We start from the raw sequence: 20,145 nt of genomic DNA, 5'->3' as shown, positions 1-20,145 counted from the left end.
TGCAAGCAGTTCATTGGAAATTCTTGGCCACATAAACAGCTCAGGCATTAAAAAAAAAATCGACGAAAAAAAAAGGAGAGCGACATGATAAACTCAAAAACTCATAAGGGGGAAAGTGGAAAGTCGTTCCCCTAACTGGTCGAAAAGTACACTGAAATTGGATCTGCAACTACTTCTCTTACACAGATACCAAACAATCACACTGATATTCAGAAGGTGTTCCAAAATAATAAAATTGTAACAAGTTATCAGAACTCAGGGTAATCTCTTATTTATCATGTGATGGGTACACCCACTGAAATTGATTTATTTCCATTTGATAGATGAGTAGATCTGATTTGAAAGAGATAAGGTGGAATAAACCTAAAAATGCTGAATGGATACACTTACCCGGAGAGCTCGGGATGTCATATCTATTATACTAACAGATTCATCGAGTAGATATTTCTTTAACAACCGTACAAGTGTGACAAGAAGTTCTTGAGGTATGCCGCTATCAGCACAAAAACCAGCTTCCGTAGCACCACCAGAATGAAGCTGTTGAGCAACAGGCACTTGACTGGGGTCTCCAGGAATATGAAAAACAACGCAATGTGGATCTCCAATACCGACCTGCAAATTGAAGTACATTCATCGCCATTCCTTACCAAAGCATAAAAGAGTGAATTATGCAAGAAGTAAGAACAAGTTTACCCTAGAAATGAAGTCAGCCACCAATGCTCTTATAACAGTTGCATCACTAGAACCACATGTCCGCACTAATGTCCATACAGCAGATACTAACTCAGGTTCACAATGCCAACCACTGAACTGGCCCACAGTAGTTTCCCCATTTTTTTCCAATTGAATTATTTCTCCCATAAGCAGCTTCTTGTGTAACGTTTCAAGACTGTAAAAAGATCAAATAAACGCAAAGAGCACGTCTTTTTTTCATGGTAAGTACTTAAGCAGTTAAATTCTTCAAGCTAGTCAAGAAAGGCGCATACCTCCATAAAACTAATCTCTGAGGAAGATAAGAAGTTCTCCTGACAAACTATGAATATCAAATTAAAGTAACAATGCAAGTTAGGAGAACACAAAATTTTAAGTCCAAAATGTATGAAACATTACAAAAATAGAGATAATATCGTTAACCCAAATTTTACCTTCAAAAAGTGATCTCTTGTAGAATAGTCTTTGCAAAGTTCCTGATGAAACTCTCGTATTTCATCAAAGCAATCAAGCTCGGGAAAAGGTTCGAGTTCCTAGCAGTGACAGTAACCAAAACAACAGAAGTACAAACCAATGAAATACCACTACTTGAAAAGAAGAGTAGAAATATAATTATGGTAATAAATAATCAACATCCAATGTTTAATAATCTAACATTTCTAAGCAAGAACAGGTCGACCTAAAAAAATTGTGAGAACGTTTTGCCGATAGTTTCTTACTCGTATGTAATCGTGAAGAGAGGGGTCAGCATCGACAATTAGCTGTCGAAGCAAAGATACGACTTGAAGAGATGGAACGTTAGAAACTGTTCCACTGTTTTGAGAAGGAATACAGCAAGAAACCAATTTTGACACCAGAAACTGCATCAGATAAAACATATTACAACACAAATGTACGTCACCAACACAAATTTTATACACCACGAAATGGCTGAATTAAGTACCTGAAGCTGTTCCCCTAGCACACATATTACGTCTTTAGTGGGGTTACACTTAAAAGCTTCAAGCAACATCAACAAAATAAGACAGCACTGGTCTTGTAAGGCGTGACATCCAATAAATTGCCCAACTAAGTTGAAAAGATAACTGCAAAACGGTAATGGAATATTATTCTAAAATAAAGAGGAGGTATGCCGGCAGTCATGTAAGTACTATCTTGAAATCCATAATTGAGAAAACGGGGATGAAAACAAACAAAGAAAGACTGATAAACCAGCCTTGCAAAAACAGGAAATATAGCACTTACCGAGAACAATCCTATCATAGCCATGATGGCACAATATCAATTGAAATTTAACAAACCCAGAAAATTCACGAAGCAACCAATGGGAACATAAAGCATCAAATGATGCAGCTTATTCACAATGAAAGGAGGTCGATAAAGAGTGGCAGGTGATGAGACCCACGATAGATGAGCATGACATTAACATATGCTGATACATAATTGGTCATACAGTCAATATATGAGAACTGTCTTGATTTATTATTAAGAATTACTCTAAGCAACTGCCTCCACTTATGACCGAATCCCATTCTCACGACTCATCATAGCTAAAATGAGGAATTTTCTATGGGGTGGTTAGAGGATAATACATTGGGTGCTGCAGAGAAAATTGGCAAATATATCCATTTGGGAGGCCTTAGGCATAAAAAAAATTAAGAAACATGAACAAACTGTTTACTTTCCAAACGGTTATGGCAGTCTGGTAACGAGAAAGTGTCCCCGTGGGGTAAGTTAATAGACGAGAAATATGGTTTCGAAGGGAATCACCAATAGGCAGGACAAGTTGGACAACATCACCAAACAGAAGGTAACCAATGGAGACTTGGTCTACTTCTGGAGTGAGAGGTGGTTCTCTGACAACACGCTAAAATCGAAATTCCCAACCTTGTGTGAGTTGTGCATCAATAAAGGAGCTACACTAGCAAACTTCTACAGTAGATCAGAGAAAAGAACTTGGTGGAACCTCCATTTAAGGCGAAATTTGAACGACTGGAAGATTCTAGTGGTGGCACGCCTTATCAGCATTCTAAACAATGTGATCACAGTATTCAAAAAACAATGTGATTACTTGCAAGGGGGAAGATAACAGAGCATGGAGGCGCGAGGAGAGAGAATTATATGTTAAAGCTTGCTACAAACTGAAGAACGGGACAGAGGAACATAACAACTCTGCTGTCTTCGCAGTCCTTCGGAGAAAACCAATTCCAATTAGAATAGTTTCACCCCGTGGGCTGCTTGCTTCGGGAAACTTCGGGCCCTTGACTAACTCGGGAAAAGGGGCAACTAAAGAGTAAGCAGATGCGAGTTCTGCAAAATGAAGTCGAAATCGGCAGACAACGGTTCTATGCTGTGCCTGAAGACCAAGGAAATATGGGGATTATTTCACTCACTTTCCGTTAGTTGGTGCAATTCGAGGAGAGTGGTGAAAGGAATGGAACAATGGAATCCCAAAGATATGCAAGGAAACTTGGTATTTCATCCCAATTGCATTTGTTTGGACCGTATGGAAGGGAAGAAATAATAGAATCTTCAAGGAGAAGAATCAAGCATGGAGGAGATTCCACTGGAGCAGAATACGACCATGGGCAAGATTAAAAACTTTCAAGCACTTTGTTATTAAATGAGATGATATGATGCATAACAATGTAACTTTACTTTTTTGCTTCCGAGTGGGAAGCTGTTCCCATGGACGTATTTTTTTCTCTTTCAATATTACTTCAAAGTATTCAAATTAATAATTACTCAAAGCGACATTATTACAAGTATGCGAAGTCTACAATTTAACTTTAAAGCTTATCCAGAATGCAATTTCCATAAATTTAGTTCACTAACTTTTCAGTATTTCTGGTAACTAGAATATTACAGAATAAATTTTTCAAAGAGGTTTCCCCCTCGTCATTGCATAAATAGTTCTTTGACTCTATGAGATGCGCTTAACTGGCCTACCGAGATAATGACTCATAGGAGTGTTAGCACTCTGTCAATAAGTGGCCCTCCATAAAGATTTGACTTATCTCAGGATAAATATAAGATCAGTAGGTAAAACCTTAAAAGGACACCAAATTACAATTACACTACCTCCTAGCTGTACAAAGCAAGTCGTTAGTAGGGCGGGAGGAGTTTGAAAGTAGTGAGTCGAGGCTAGGTGAGTGTGGCTGGGCTCTATAGATATATAGAAATATAACTCAATATTCTAGAGTAACTTATTTATTATACACCATGAATTAATCAATTAAATCAACTGTCAACAAATACACGAAATAGTATTTAATAATAATAATATATTGGAAAATAGTCATTTGAGTAGCCAAATGGTTTCATTGGGATCATTTATGAGCTTGATCAGAAACAAGGGATGGCCATAATATTAAGAAGAACCTTTTAACTAAGAAGTAATTCCATGCTGGTATTTTACATCCTCCCGAACATCTTGTACCAATAGAATGGAAGCTCTTCTTAATTCTTATGTTTGAGTTAGCAAATAACCTGCCTCTAGATAAGTATAGAAATGAACTAATCCATAGTAATGCAATATTGCAGCTTTTTTCTAAAAAAAATAGTTGTATCATGTATCACACGATAATTGAAAACAGAAAGAGATGTCAAAGGTGAGAAAGATCAAACAAAGTTTTGCAGCCAAATAAGTTGTACCGCTTCTTTACATAAAATCAGTAACCTCTATCTAATTGAAAGATCGCTTACTTTGAAGTACTCGAAATTGCAGCTCTACGCCCAATTATGTTTATAAGAGCCTCAAGACCAGAAAATCGATGACACCTGTGCCTATAATGAATTGCGCCAGCAACTTTGTAATGTATTTCTACGATAAACTGCATATTTGGAAAGCAAATCATAACAATGTTATTACTATATATATAAGAAGACAAGACCAGCTCAGAATTAATGACGTCATTTTCAATCCAAGGTAGTATCACCTTAAATACCCTATCAGCACGGAAAATGTTGATTTTATCAACAATACCAACATTACTAGGACGGTGTTCCCTGTAACAAGCCAGAAAAGATGTATATATATATATATATATATATATATATATATATATATATATAATTGTGAGTGAGATTTGTATCAACATCCACCAACATATCATGGTACTGAGAAGAAAATGATAGAAAGAAGTATACATATCTAAGAATCCATCGACAACTGTTTGTATTGCATGCACAATTACATCCTTTGCAAAAAGTGGCATACCAGCCCCTTCATTGGAAGAAGATAGTGACAGTATAAAGCTGACAATTGAGACCTGCAATAAGAAACCCAATTTACTAAACATACTATCATGGTTTAAAATTTCAAGCCATTTTTATATTGATAGTTACGGAGAACAATCGTAGTCCTCCGTGCAGTTTTTACCAGTATGTTTAGCTACTTGTATAGTTGTATATATAGCACTGTTCTGAAATGCTCCAGACGGAATTTATCAGGTTAACAGCTAACCAAAATTAATGGAATGGTGCCTAAGTCCTAACAATCTAAGTGTCTAAGTGAGGTTTACAAAGGTTGAAGCTTACATCTTCTTCAACACATATATTGCTAAAAAGATAAATTTAGCTTGGTGATGAGAATACAGACACTAAGAGAACGGTCGACACGACAAGGGCAAATGGTACTCTCGTAACAACTAACAAGAGTACAGGTCCACATGACGAAACAAGAAGAAACGAGTTAGGTCAAAAACATGCCACACATGGGGGAGTGGTGAGAACATATAGCCACGTGGGCTACTGAATAGCACATCATTTTCTTCCCAAACCAGCGTTTAAGCACTGGAAGTTCGTATCTAAGTGAATCTTAAATCAGGTTCAAAGACAAAAATTGTCTAGGAGAGAAAGATGAGCGAACCATATGCTTCTTTATCAACTCATCTCGTTCATGTTCGGAAATTTCGGCAATATGTAATATTGAATTCCGGAGTACAACAGCTCCTTTTTCCTTCCCCTGCTTCTTACTGCAATGCAATGCCATACAGATGCCAAAAATTGCCACAAAGTGGTTTCTCACAAGAAGTGGCAAAGATTGACCAGCAACCTATATAAAACAACATAAGTATAAATGAAAAATCAACACAATAAGAATAAAATAGAACAAAAACAAAGTAGTGCCGGTTATTTTTTAATTTATTTTTTGAAAACTTTGAATATATCTTTATTTTGCCAGTAGACTGCAGATAAAGCATAATAGAGAGAAATTAAATTTGCTTGCTTACAAACTTGAGTGAAGTAGTTGTGGAAAGAGGACATTTAAGTTACAGAACTAAGCTTACATACCGTTGCAACCCACTTTAAGGTCTCAATGTTCCCACTAAGAATTAGAGCTGGAAGAAGCCATGGGCAGCAATATTGTATAAAGTAACTAGGTTCCGACTTTTGAAGAAAAATATCACGTATCTGCAATGAATATAAACAACGGAACTAAACGTTGATACTAGAACTTAGAGACACAAGCAGAGAACATTGTGAAACAGTCTGGGAGAAAAACTCAGGCTTTGATAAGCCTCATTCCATATTCAAGACATATGATAATATCAAATTATATAATTGGGGATAGTTCCAGAATGTAACTCCACCCAATTTTGGCCATGACAGCCTTAATCATACTCTCGGGAATGGGCTGACATATCAGGTATATCTATATTTAATACCTGAAATCATGATAACACACACTTCTTTTCGGACAGGTAAATAACTCTGTTAGAGAACAGAAGAATGTTGACACGTTAATTTGTGAGTCTTGGCTTCTCTATTTTACTGAAATAAAGAGATCTTGCGAGAAAAGAAGAAACTTTTACCTCCACAAGTGCAACCACACTCACGTCACAAGCTACCCAGGAAAAAAGAACAACTCCCAATATTTCGTCCAAGTACTGCAGAAATAATCAGAATAAGGCAATAAAATTAGAAATGATAGTGTCCAAGTTTAAAACTTCTGTTGTGTTACTTTACGCAAACTGAACCCCGAAAATATATTTTTATCCTCAATAGGATCTAATGGACGAATATAGAAATGGATCAAGCTCTTCCATGCTGTGCAACTATAATCACTAGTGAAAGTAGATACACCACCACTAGTCGTGACAGGAAAAATATGATTTCGACCAAATTGAATTAAGGAACTATATTTATGCTGGAAACTACAGTTATTCCATTATTGATTATGAAGAGTCGAAGATCATCTAACACCCAGACTATAAGGCTAATACTAATCTTCATGCCCGCGATGTCTTTTTGGTTGGGTTCCCACCTAAATGGTCTGGTGGGAAGCTTTAGCTTGTCTAGGGGACACATGCTTGAGAAAACCTTTATAGCATGCCGAACATTGACCCAGAAGCCAAGTGTGGCACCTAAATCAGCGTACTGACTTCTCCAAGGAAAATAAAAGCAAAGTGGTACTGTGTAAGCCGTAAGGTATATTATTCTTGTTCACAAAACTTTAAGCTGACACTGAGCAGTTCAATGTTTAAGATCGATTCCCTAGCATATATTCTATTGCGGTGGAGAAGAAGGTGAGGGTGTGCAATATGTTCAATTTAGAGTCCGGAGTTTGGGTCATCAAAACAAGAAGAAGCTTCAACGATTGGGAGGTAATAGATTATGTCGAGTTACTCGAGGCTCTCCAGGAGGTGAGGCTGGATAGTAACCAGGATACCAGAGTATGGAGGCGGGAGGAGAAAGATAAGATGTCGGTCAAACAGTGCTACTCGTTGATGGAATCAGGAGACCAAATCATGCATCCAACACTAGTGAAAATTCTCAAGAGGAAGGGCATCCCTCCGAGAGTTGGATTCATGCTTTGGGCGACCTTTATTGATAGGATTCCGACGGTGGACGTCCTCAGGCACAGGGGCTTCATGATCGTCAATCGTTGTGTCATGTGCAAGGCAGATGAGGAATCTAGCGATCATTTGTTCCTCCATTGTAAGGTGGCGCAAGGCCTTTGGTCATATTTTCTCAAATCAGCCGGTATCAACTGGTGCTTGCCTTCGTCGATTGCCAGCTTGTTCGAACAATGGGAGAACACCCCTAAGCCAAGAGGAAAGAAGGAGATCTGGGATTTAATCCCAGCAGCTATAGTGTGGAGCATTTGGAAGGATCGCAATAACAAGATATTCAAGGACGCGAATGCAAATTCGAGCCTTGATGTGGAGGATATAAAGTCTGTAATTTTTGGTTGGGCTAAAAACCTTCCTTTGTTTAGCTCTATTTCTTTCACTGATGTTGTTTTCAATTGGGAGGCGTGGATCGCTTAAGGCTACCACCCTCCCCCCTCGCCTTGTATAGTTCCCCTTTCAATTAATATTAATTCAAAGTTTCAAAAAAAAATCTTTCCCACGTTATTACTGATGGTTTAAGTGTTATACTTGTATCATCATGCTGGAGACATAAGCCAACCCTATACTACTACAAGGTGGACATAGTGAGTGACACCACAGACTTCAACTAGAACTAAGTGTTTAACGTGTGGTAACAATGTTTTTGAAGCCTATCAATTCATCTCCATAACAGAAACTGAAGATCAGGAAAAAGTTATACAGCACCTTTGACCTACTCGGGTATTCCAGTTGATTCGATAAATTATCAAGTACAGCAGAAACCAACTCCCTGAACAAAATTTCAGTAAGTGAAAACACAGAGAAAGAAAAAGCACGAGCAAAGCTAGGTGAACCCTTATACCTTTGACAAGGATCAATTGCAGCAACCACACACATCATGAAAACAGCCTACATATTCCCATTGGATACCACCAAACAACAACTCAGTTAGTATGATTAAGAACGAAAGTAAATGCTCAGAAGAAGGATTGAGAAACTGCATAATGTCAGTAGTTATTTCAGAACTAAGATAACATTCGACCGTAGGATATTCCATCTAAAGTCAGAGAAAAGCATGAGAGAGAGCAACTAGGTGAAGAAAGATGTATGTGATATACATAATACATAGAAGATAGCATTGGATTTGAAGGTGCCGTAGTTGTACAGTTTAAAGGTACACTGATCAACAATAAGCAACAAATTACCACCAGAGGTAAAGGATTTACTTCTTGAAAGCAGCTTACATTATCTAAATATAAATATGGCACTTAAATGTACCTCTAGTTCTATCTTTTCACTGTAATATGCAAGATGTGCAAGAGTAACAACTATTGTCTCCACTGCTGGACGAGGATGAGGACCAGCAACTAAGACCTCTTTTGCAGTAACAAGTGTTTTTGATGAAAAAATCACCAACTTGATACCAAAGTTTGAACTGAACAGGAGAAAAATACAACTGAATAAGCGTTGTGATCAGGTAGAAGATACAAATGCATTAATAGGTTCAGAAGTTCATAATGTATCATAAAACTTATTTGGAAAACGATCGTAAAACATGAGGCATTTTGGCATTATCGATGAACCATGACCTTGAGATGTCACCCTAAAAAAACAACATTATGATGTTGAAACACGAAAAAACAACAACCGCAAACAAGCATGAACCATCGCATAAAAATTTACTAGAAAGCAGTTCATCAAGATGAAAAATGAGATGTCAGGATTCATTTCTAAAGTAACTGCAGTTTCGCAGCGAGCATTGAAGCATATGCTTCGACGTCCACTCTATGCACTTGTATCATGAATAGCATTTTTCGATCAAAAGAGGTATTGCAGAAACAATTCGAACTCTTAAGAGGTGCAAAGAAAATAAATCTTAAAAGTCTTGCTTCGACACAACGAAACCCTCCATAGGAAAAAAACGTGGTAAAATATCCCATTCCATGACCAAAAGATCTTATCAAATTCCTCCAACTCCAAATGAGCAACAACCATAGAATACTAGAGACCTTAGCAAGTCCACCTCCTGTCGAGCGTGGACCTCGTCGCTACATCTGTTAGTAGGGTACTTCAATGATTAGGTAGCGGGCCTAACTTCAGCTAACCTACTAGTGAGAGTATGATCATGGGTGTAATTGTCCTTTACAAACTCAATCTTATTTTAGGGTAAATTGCTAGAATTCCGTAGGTATAAGTGGAGCCTAAGGGTCTCCTTTTCTTTACGTTAATAGTAAGCAGACATTTACTTTCATAATCAGGAAGCAAGTTCGACCTTACTGAAGACTCTAAAATAAACACTTGCAACAAGTGAAGCAATCAATAACCAGCCTCCTCAAGGTACTCGCCATATATGGTCCACGAGAAACTATCCCCAAACTGGAGCAGAATGAGCATCAAAGGTTATGCCCCCACCGCTTTCACAAAGCAGCGATGACTATCCTAAATTCATAGAATACCATTAGTAATGACACTGGAAATATCAAATATAAAAGATACTTGCTCACCAAATATCCTGGAATAGCTCGTCGTGACCGTCCCACGTTTTGAAGAGAACTCCAATTCGTCTAGCCAAAAAGAGCCTAACTCGATAATCAATATCTTGAAGCATTGTAAGAAGTTTTTCAATCATTACCTGTGCATATGTACAACAGTAAACCAACTCGTTATAAAAATATTTTTACATTTCCTATCATGCAAGAAATACATAATTACAACCTCGAGCAAGAATATCACTAAACAATTTGTATTCACCCTCATGCTTAAATTATGAACAAAACCACCATGAACACCAAAGACGTACAATAATATATAAGGAACTAATGCGGGACTGCCCAAAAGAGAAAGTGGACTATCTGAACTGACCTGCAAGAAATAACTCACATGCCAGACCTTAAGAACTACAAGACTTAAGCCATCCAACATCAGCATAAAAGAAGTCCATATCATATAGGAGGGGAAAGTAAACCTTGTAGCACCCCTTTCGTCAACTATCCACCCTAAATTAGCCTCCAAAACCAGAGAATAGATGCTACATAAGACCAATGAGGCTCTCAGTCTCTCTTGCATCTCCATATGTTATTGATATTATATTTTATTGGCTAAACTGTAGAAGCCGAGAGCAAAGGCCAATCATTTGACTACAAACTAGCTACAATAAGGGAGTGGTCAAGCTATTAAGCTTTAGGTACATTCAAATTGATTACCTTCGAATGCACAACATACAAAACAATGAGGTTATCAAAATTCAAAACAGAGAAAGAAATCCTAGACTGCTGCTCCTATATATATTATAGAATCACCTGGCCGATTGAAGGATCAAGTATGATAAAATCGCAAATGCAGTCAATCAGCTTCACACGAGCAGGCCAGTCGAGAAGATCTAACTCCGCAATTTTGATTACCAAGTCCCGTAGGGACTCTAAGCTCTGTAAATCCAACACAAAGCAAAAAAAGTTATGATTGAACCGCCCAGGAAAATCTCAAATGAATACCAATGCAGAGCTTTATGTTTTTTCCAATTTCATCATGATTTCTACAACTTAAATAAGTACTGCAAGCAGAAGCATAAGAGGAACAGAAACAGCATGTACTACTATCAACCATAATTGCAGTAGCTTCATACAATTAGTGTTTCACAAAACAAATATATATAAAAACCTGACAAAGAAAGCTCTCAGGCATTGGAGGTGCATCCCCAGTTTTCAGAAGAGAATGACGCCTTCTCAGTAAAACAACGTTACAAAAGACTAAGCTCTCAGGCATTGGAGATGCATCCCCAGTTTTCAAATGTCTATGGTCAGCCAAGACCCCTCCTAGAGTGAGCTTTGTCATTTGGGCAGCAGTCCTACAATAGATAACCTTCAGAGGCGTGGAATGCAAATCCCAAACAGATGAGCTCGTTGCAAACAAAGCGAAGAATTGATTGAGCACAAGCGAATTGTGGGACTATTTCATCTTATCTTCTCGGTACTAATGGTGCATTCCTAGATCATTAGATCGGCTCATAGAGCAATGGAGGAAGGTACCCATCAACAAGTCTAAGAAAGAGCTATGGAATCTCATTCCATATGCGATAATTTGGTCAATTTGGAACGCAAGAAACGATGGGATGTTTAAAGACTGAATCAATAGTTATAATCTAGAACCGATGGATTCTCTGCAAAGTGCAAACAAGACGAAGAATCCATCAACCATCTCCTCCTACAGTGTCCGATGGTCGAAAGTTTGTGGAAGTATTTTCTCTCGGCAGCGAAAATTAGTTGGTGTTTCCCTAACAGTATAGCAGAGTCATTGGAGCAATGGGGAACAATCACTGTTAGAAAAAACAGAAGGCGCACCTGGAGCATTATCCTGGCAGCAATCATTTGGAATTTATGGAAAGACAGAAATAATAAAATCATCAAAGAATCCAATGCTAGCAGTAGAGTAGACATTGAGGATGTGAAAGGAACTATCTATGCTTGGTCCAGGCTTTAAAGGATTTTAGAGATGTTTCTTTTTCAGACTTGGTGGTCAATTAGCTTTTGGGAAGATGCTTGGTGCATTCAGATTTCTCTTAAAGACAGATTTCCAGCCATTTATCACATCTCGACATCTCAAAAGGACTCGGTTCATAACCACTTCAATTGGACCTTGGGAGTTTGGGAAGTGAGGACGAGAAGGAGTCTTAACGATTGGGAGATTCCTATTTTCGCCAACTTGTTGGAGGTTATTAGTCAGAGCAGGCCCATTATAGGTAAGGAGGATGCTACGGTCTGGGTGGATAAGGGAGATGAAATCCTATCTGTTAGGAATTGCTATTCTAGGCGTAGTCATAATCCTGCTCCTCAGTCAGAGCACTATGACTATAGCTCTTTGTGGTCGAGTACTGTCCCACCAAGGGTGAGTTTTATGATGTGGGCAGCAGCCCTACGTAAGCTCCCTACGATAGACTCTTTAAAGAAGCGAGGCTGGGCTATACCCAATAGGTGTAGTCCGAATAGTCTGATTCAGATGCTGGCTCAATGGAGTAAGATCACAGTGAAGAAGTTTAAGAGAGGTTTATGGAACCTTGTCCCTTTGCTATATGTTGGTGCATTTGGAAGGCTAAGAATGATGGAATTTTTAAGGACTTCCCTCGGGCGTTTAAAGTAGAGGTGCAAGATGTTTTGGGAGTTCTGTTTCATTGGAGTAGGTCTCTAGGTTGGACTAGGGCTTACACGTATTTAGATTTCGTGTCTAGTTGAGATAGCGTCTTGAGCATGTAGTCGCTTTGGTTTCCCTTTGTTCTTTTCTTGTTGTCTCTGTATAGTCCCTCCTCTCTTTTTCGTTAAATTAATTCAAATTCTTCAAAAAAAAAATAAGTCCCTTTTTGTAGTCTCTCTTTTTGTATATATTTGTTCTCTTTAATATATTCATTCGAATTTAAAAAAAAATAGTTCTAATCTAGAAATGGAAGATATCTTAAGTTTGCTGCTTCCCTGGAGTAGAAACATGTATTGGGCCAAGGATTGGTCATATTTTGATTTTATTTCGAATTGGGATGATCTAGTGAAGTAACAAGTCGATTCAATGTAAATAACCCCTTTTCCCAAACTTTGTAAATAGCAATTCGTTATTAATTCAAATCTTTCAAAAAAAAGTATTGAAGCAATCCAACTGATACCAAGATCTTATGAAGATCAAAAGAATCACATGAATCTTTAATTTTTTTAAGGGTTAAATTAGTCGTCAAAAATAAGCAAGGACTCACCTGTTCAGATGGCCTCTGAAGTGAAGATAATCTGACACTTCTATCCTTTGCTCCTGAGTCGGAAGACACCAACGTTCCAAGCAAACAACGGATGGCAGTTAGAATATTAACACAAGAGAGTTTGAGAGACCCTCTCACTTCAATCATATTGTTCATAAGATAGACCTACAAAAGGGGGAACACAAAATGACCAGCGAGGCAAACATGAATATCTGGTTATCTGATGAAGTGGAATTTTTGTTTATACATGATCAAGTGGCACTTGCAGTGAGTTCATCAGTTTTAAGTTCAGAAAATGGAAGGAAAAAAAAATACGGATCTTTTACAAAAACTATTTTTCCCAAGACAATTACCAAATCCGGAAGCTTTGCAATTGAAGAGCATGGAAGATGTTTACAGAGATTCCAGATAATATATTCATAGACCTGACAAAATATCAAAAGAGTGGCTTTAAAATACAGCCATGATATAACCTAACAAACATTTCGCCACTTGATGCGTCGAAGGCATGAAAGATTACCTCTGAGTCATTTTCTTTCTGCATGAGATCAAACATGATTTCCCATGTAAAGGTGGGTAATATAGAGAAGAAACTTGTTATCGCTGAAATCACGTCGAACTTCCATTTCACCGAAGAAAGGTGAGTGACTGATATGCCTTTCCTTCTATTACCCACAATATCCACCTCTCTGGAACCATCGTTCACATCCAACTCCATGTCCAAAATTCTAGTATTATCATCATCTAGTTCCGGAAAAGTTTCAGAAGCAGAAAACAATTCAGGTACGGCTGTCTCAGGCTGACTATTCCTTGCACCCTCAGAGAATTGCTCATACAATAATCCTAAAGCCCTTAAAAGCTTCTCAATAATTTGAATAATATCTCCAGAGAGAACATCACTGAACAAATTTTTAGTCTCCCAACCACTGAATAGAGGAGAGCAAACCAAACCCCTAAGGGAAACTAGGATTGGCCTTGTTCCGTCAAGAATGGAACTAGAGCCAAAACAAACATGACTTTGAAGGCCCCTATTATTTTCCTCGATGACAGAAACAGCGTGACGGAGTAATCTCAGCAAGTGCTCTTGTAATTTGTTGATGAAGGATGAATTGCCTTTTATTAACCTGCAATGAAATTTTGGTACAATGAAATTTTGGTACAATGAAATTGTGGAATTTGTGGTACAATGAATGAATGACATTGTGGTACAATGAATGAATGAAACTGTGGTACAATGAAATTGTGGTACAATGAAATTGTGGTACAATGAAGCAAGGAATGAATTTTGATTTCCGGTGGAAATTTCGGTAGGCGTGGAAATGGAAATATCTCGGTTATTTCGTCTGAAATATTCCAAAATTTTATTCCTTGATCGGACATTGTTAAAAGAAAGTAATTATGTTTCGGGTTCAATGGAAATTTCGGTAGGCGTGGTAAATTTTTGTCATTTCAGCAGAAGTATTTCGACACTTAATTCCTTCCTCTGAATGAAGCAAACATGACATAATGATGTCAAAGTGGCAAAGTGGAAGCTGGTGAATAATCAACTCAGACCTCTAGAGTAAAAACTTACCTTGTTAGAAATGAACCGTGAATGCAATTACAGAGTAGAGCACCTAAGAAGAAGAGATCATATAGAACCATCTTTTCAATTTCATGATCCATGACTACTGAAAAAAAGAGGGTTTCCAGTTCATGTAGTAGCGGCTGCCATATCTGGCGCGGGAGACGCACATTTGGATGGCGTTCAGATTGAAGTACCTAAAAGATCAAATCGTAACCAGACTTAAAATACCTACAAGAAGCAACTTTTAAAATAAACAATTTCGAGAAAAGTACTCTACCATTTCAATTGAAGAAATTCGCTTGATTTTTGCCAGGACTTCAACAGAACACTCAACAGGTTGATAGAGAAGTTGTCGATCATGTTCCTCCACCTACAACAAATGTCACGATGAGTGCCTTCGTCAGTTCAACCTGCAAAGTAATGGAACTCCAAACTCATTTTGCAGAAGAAGCTTGACTTTTAGAAGTACCATAAACCAGTCTTCCACAGTTTCACAAACATCATTCCTGAAGCATGAAATGAAAGGACTCTTGACAAGTTGTGGAAAGGGAGCATAACCAGCACAAAGAGAAAAAATTGCAGCTGGCAATAACATAATCACGCGCTCATTCAGCACAAAAGATTCCTGCAAAAGAAAAATATGATAATGTCATGGAACACTGCCTCCAGAAGATCGTGAAAGTTTTCCCTAAAAAGAATCTTGCATCACCCTCTACATATTTGAGAAAGCAAAATTGTCCCATGTTTGCAGCCTACGCGATACACTCAACTTTATTTAAAGTTAGACCCTTCACCGTGAGACCCATAAAGAATTTCAAATTAATGACCCTAAGGTCCATGTTTTAGAAGACTTCCAGTTTATGCACAAACAATTTCAAATAATTAGGTCTAATAAGGCGGACGTTCAAAAGTTTTCTAAAAAGACCATAGATGCCTCCCCTCCGGCCCAAAAAAAACAAAGAGAACCAACCGAAATTTGAACTTTTTATAATGTTTGGATCAATTAATCTTTCGTCATTTATGCGTTCGATTTTCATCTATATCTTGGTTCCTATCTTTTGAACTTGATCAACATTTGAAATCGCAAAACAGAAGACTGCTCAGTCTACTTGAATCAATAACCTAACTTCCCTCTCTAGAACTTTCGATAATATGTTGGATCAAGAAGATCATTAAACCTGCGTTTCAAAATCATCTTCTTTTGTTTAATGTACTAAGATCTATTCATATATAAATGAAATCATTTGTTTCGAAGGTGTTCTTTGATGACTTTTTGCTCTAATCTTATTCTAAAAAAATTTCAGTCACCTAAGAAAGTTCATGACAGTTTATGAATGCTTCACACAGATTTATGAGGCTTCATACAGTTTCTAGATTATTTTTACTGATAATAAGCAAATTTTGAAATCTCAAATTTGAAGCTTCATACATATTTGTGAAGATTCGCGCACAGGCTTATGAACTAATATAGTTAATTTTAATCAACAAATATAATGTACAAAGAGGTCAAGTGTAAAAGTCACATCATCAACACTTCCCATCTAGAGGCAGTGCTGAAATAGATGCTCAGCTTATTCTTCCGACTTCTTGCACCTTGTGTTTATTAGATTCAAAATTCCTAACAGATTCCTGTTTTACGTTTTTTTCAATCTCAATGAATTTAATTGTGCAAGAAGAAGAAGAAGCCGAAGTGCGTGAAATCAGGAGCATTATTTCAAGAGAAATGGCATAGGCTGTATTTTGTTTGGGCAGAGGGGCAAAACGGACTTTTACTGTTTTGGACCTTTGGCTAATTCAGTGCCATCCGTGGATGGAAGACCCAATAACGTGTCCAAAATGGACTATAAGCCCACAACCCCTAAAATAAACTCAATCTCACAACCCAGACCGCAAACTGGAAACAGCAATTGGTGGTTCACGCTAAAATACTATGAATCACCCTACTCGCACAGGACCAATCTTCTATAGGAGGATACAACTCCAAATTTACCGTTTTAGCCCAGTTGATATCAACAAGGTTAGAGACCGCCATCGAAGCGCAGGATGGATTAGAGGAGTTAGGATTAGAAGAGGATGTTTTGTTGCAGCTAGAGAGTGGGTGTTTAAATAACTTTTCAGAGTGAGTAAATCCAAATTTCTTAAATAGCTCTCCATGCATTGGGTGAGTCCTTCTTGGGAGGGGAGAAAGATTTAAAATTAGAGGCTGGATAAGACGAAGGCGAATCTCTAGAAAGACTTAAGAAGGATTTCAAAAAGTTAATCATCACCCCCCACCCACTCCCATCTCTGGGCGCCGGAATGCAAATCGATTTTCCTCCATTGTCCCCTCCTCCATGAGCCCACACATATTCACCTCGGTCATTATACATACTTCCCCACAACCATAAGGAGTTACCTTCTCTAAATCTTCCTATCTTCTTCCTACTGTCCTTACGTCTCCTCTGATCAGAGAGCTCTCTTAGAAATACCGACAAGCTCAGCAAACCCTCCTTAGACAATGTAATCTTCCATTCTCTATAGTACCCCAACTCCAGAAGTACTATTCTACCATTAGGGAGCACCTTCCCTTTGAAATTTTTTCCTCCTACAACACTCGTCTCCCTGTCTTCGGAGGAGTGACCCCCTATTGATGGAACTCAGATCACCAGACGGTCCTATACCAGAACCAAGGTTCAGTGCAATGGCTTTAGCAGTGGGCTGGTTCACTGCGATCTTTAGGGTAGAAGTGCTGACGAAACGTAAGTGGAAGAGAACCCTTCCCCTCCCACCTTCCAACAACTAGCGATCTCCAACTCGATACACTCAAAGTACCAGACGGCGCTATACCAGAGGATTATCTCTGTGCAATGGCGGTAGCGATGGAATGGTACGTTGCGATCTCACTGGAAGTTTGAGTTGCCGGCCGATGGTCGGACGCCGGTGTCAGAGCTTCTCTCTCTTCAACGTCTTCCGTGTATATTCTTTCGTTCTTGTTCTTTTATAAATTCAATCAATTTTCAAAAAAAAAAAAAAAATTGGTGGTTCACGCTTGCATATCCTGAAATAATCCCTGAACCAGGTGATCAGGAAAATCATAAAGCATCAATACTTGATAATCCCTATAGAATACCTGTAACTCGACAATATGAAACAAATGACGCAAAGAAATCCAACCAACTCATGACAAAAGAAGGGACAAGGCAGAGAACCGAAATAATGCAGAACAAAGACTAACTATTAAACAGTCATGGCACACAGGATTTTGATTTCAGCATGGAATGATTGTGGAGATAGGACGGCAGATTCTAGAAAAAAGAGAACTCATGTAAAATTCTAGTTTACCACTTAGCTGATCAAGCAATACCACATGATTTGCAGTTCCATGCACAAGTTAAGAAGATAATAATTCAGCCTCTTATTAGCTCCCGCCACTTCGTGAATTTATATTTTCATGAATTTGACTACCGCAGACACACAGTTCCTTCAATTATAAAAAAATATAAACTTTAGGTAAATGTATTGACTAGAGAAAATGAACCGAACCTTCGAGTTAAGTTGTCCCAGAACTGATCTTAAGAGATTCTGTCGGAGATGTAAAATGTCTCTAATATCCCCCTACAGGAGTAACAACGAAAACACAACAAACCGACAATATCGATCATATGATGGGAGATCAAATATAATAATCAAGTCAAATCACATAGCAAAATAAATAAATAAATAAATAAATAAATAAAGTTTCCCCAACCACTTGAAAGAAGCCTGTGATCAGAACAAATAGCAAACTAATGTAGTGAAAAATGTTTACTCTCAATGCAGTAATCTTGACCTGTAGAAGAGCATTACATAATTAAGAATAAGCCACATACCTGCGAAGCTTTTTTTGAAAAATAGCAAGCAATGAAATATAAAGCCGGCCTGGGAAGGTCCAGAATCATTATTAAATTAACGGTAAAAAGAAGGATTCATAAAGATAAGCTACAAAAATCATTCATAACAAGAAAAAACCCCATAATCAAATACACAAACAATTAATACTACAATTAGAAATTGCTTGCGCTCTTCGTTTAAATAGGTCTTAATCTTATAGTAGAAATTTGTGCTTTTTCACTTGTAGCCTAAATTTACAAACACTAACATAAAAACAAAATATACTTCATTTAATCTTTTGATTTAGTTTTTCAGTTTATTTTCTTTCACCTGAAATATAAAAGGGTTAATTCTATTTTGGCCCCCTAAAGATGACGAACTCATCAGAATGACCCCCTAAAGATGACCAACTTTCAATTTGGCCCCCTTTTTCATTTTTCCGTTTTTTTTCCCGTCAAACGTTAGTGAGTTGTCTTTTTCATACCACAATTGCCCCTATATTACATCTTCTTTGTCAGCCAATTTTTTTTAAGTCTCAAGGTTCATTAATGCTTTTCAAATCAAATTAATTTTTTTTCAATTCTCAAAATATTTTTTTTCTCTCTCTTCACATCAACTCTTTTTAATTTCTACCAAAAGCTTTGTCTCCCTTCTCTCCAACCACTCTCCATTAAAATCCCAAAAACTCCATTAAAATCCCAAAACTTCCATTAACAACACCAAAATTTTTATCAAAATTGCCCGTAAACTCTATTGAGGATTTCAAAATTGAGGGAGCAACTAATGAAACAACAAAATGAAAACACAAAACATACTATCGAGGATCTCATGTTCCAAGTTTTGATTGGTAAAATTGATTTGCCCGATGTCGATTGCTTCTATTTGACTAAATTGAATGAGTTGGTTCAAGAGAAGATTGAGTATTGATGAAAGAGTAGACTTCCTGATCAAGAACAAAAATCAGCAAGAGCAACTTAATACTAGTACTATGGGAATGACTCAAGGCCAAGAGAGTGTTCTTAATAATGAGATTAGTGGTAACTCCACAATACCATCCACATGAGATGGGTTATGGTGGTGTCGAGGACAAAAACAATAATAAGAATAACAATGAGCATATGCAGATGCAGATGATGATGCCATGCTTCTATGGGGATAACATTACTACTTCAAGCTGCTAGTTTAGTACTGCTACTTTCTTTGCTTAAATAATTTAAGTACTTCAGTTAAGCAATTAGTATTGTTATTATTATGTTTTCTTGATATGTTGGTGTTTGATTCATAAGAAAGATAGAGAGCTCTGTTGCCATTCTTAGACCATCCATTGTCAAAAGTATACGAGACTCCTTTTCTATATGGTTAATAGTGATATTATTCTCATTTTGATTAAAAAAAAAAATATATTATTCTCATTTTGATCTCCTGAATCAACCACAACCAACAAATAGGCT

General features: G+C 37.6%; 1 protein-coding gene across 2 annotated transcripts in view; it reads right to left on the bottom strand.

Moving 5' to 3' along the window:
• The window catches only part of ATM (Serine/Threonine-kinase ATM-like protein), a 56,728-nt gene that overhangs the window by 21,057 nt on the left and 15,526 nt on the right, over positions 1-20,145 (bottom strand). For both annotated transcript variants that reach the window (XM_086654280.1, XM_086654281.1), the window contains exons 16-40: positions 18,694-18,742; positions 18,368-18,439; positions 15,315-15,470; positions 15,123-15,215; positions 14,852-15,039; positions 13,799-14,402; positions 13,632-13,703; positions 13,279-13,443; positions 10,847-10,972; positions 10,052-10,179; positions 8,826-8,982; positions 8,410-8,456; positions 8,274-8,337; positions 6,528-6,602; positions 6,007-6,126; positions 5,582-5,767; positions 4,861-4,982; positions 4,650-4,719; positions 4,417-4,544; positions 1,655-1,796; positions 1,431-1,571; positions 1,146-1,244; positions 987-1,033; positions 694-889; positions 391-612 (exon numbers count right to left, since the gene is read on the bottom strand). In XM_086654280.1, coding sequence (XP_086510406.1) covers positions 391-612; positions 694-889; positions 987-1,033; positions 1,146-1,244; positions 1,431-1,571; positions 1,655-1,796; positions 4,417-4,544; positions 4,650-4,719; positions 4,861-4,982; positions 5,582-5,767; positions 6,007-6,126; positions 6,528-6,602; positions 8,274-8,337; positions 8,410-8,456; positions 8,826-8,982; positions 10,052-10,179; positions 10,847-10,972; positions 13,279-13,443; positions 13,632-13,703; positions 13,799-14,402; positions 14,852-15,039; positions 15,123-15,215; positions 15,315-15,470; positions 18,368-18,439; positions 18,694-18,742 — 3,469 coding nt within the window. The remainder of the gene's footprint in view (positions 1-390; positions 613-693; positions 890-986; positions 1,034-1,145; positions 1,245-1,430; positions 1,572-1,654; positions 1,797-4,416; positions 4,545-4,649; positions 4,720-4,860; positions 4,983-5,581; positions 5,768-6,006; positions 6,127-6,527; positions 6,603-8,273; positions 8,338-8,409; positions 8,457-8,825; positions 8,983-10,051; positions 10,180-10,846; positions 10,973-13,278; positions 13,444-13,631; positions 13,704-13,798; positions 14,403-14,851; positions 15,040-15,122; positions 15,216-15,314; positions 15,471-18,367; positions 18,440-18,693; positions 18,743-20,145) is intronic.

Source organism: Eschscholzia californica, unplaced genomic scaffold, assembly GCF_041429995.1.
Source record: "Eschscholzia californica isolate CP2 unplaced genomic scaffold, dmEscCali1.0.p SCAF_1, whole genome shotgun sequence".
NCBI classification, from domain to species: Eukaryota; Viridiplantae; Streptophyta; class Magnoliopsida; order Ranunculales; family Papaveraceae; genus Eschscholzia; species Eschscholzia californica.
Note: the sequence above shows the minus strand (reverse complement) of the source record. Positions and strands in the feature narration are given on the sequence as shown.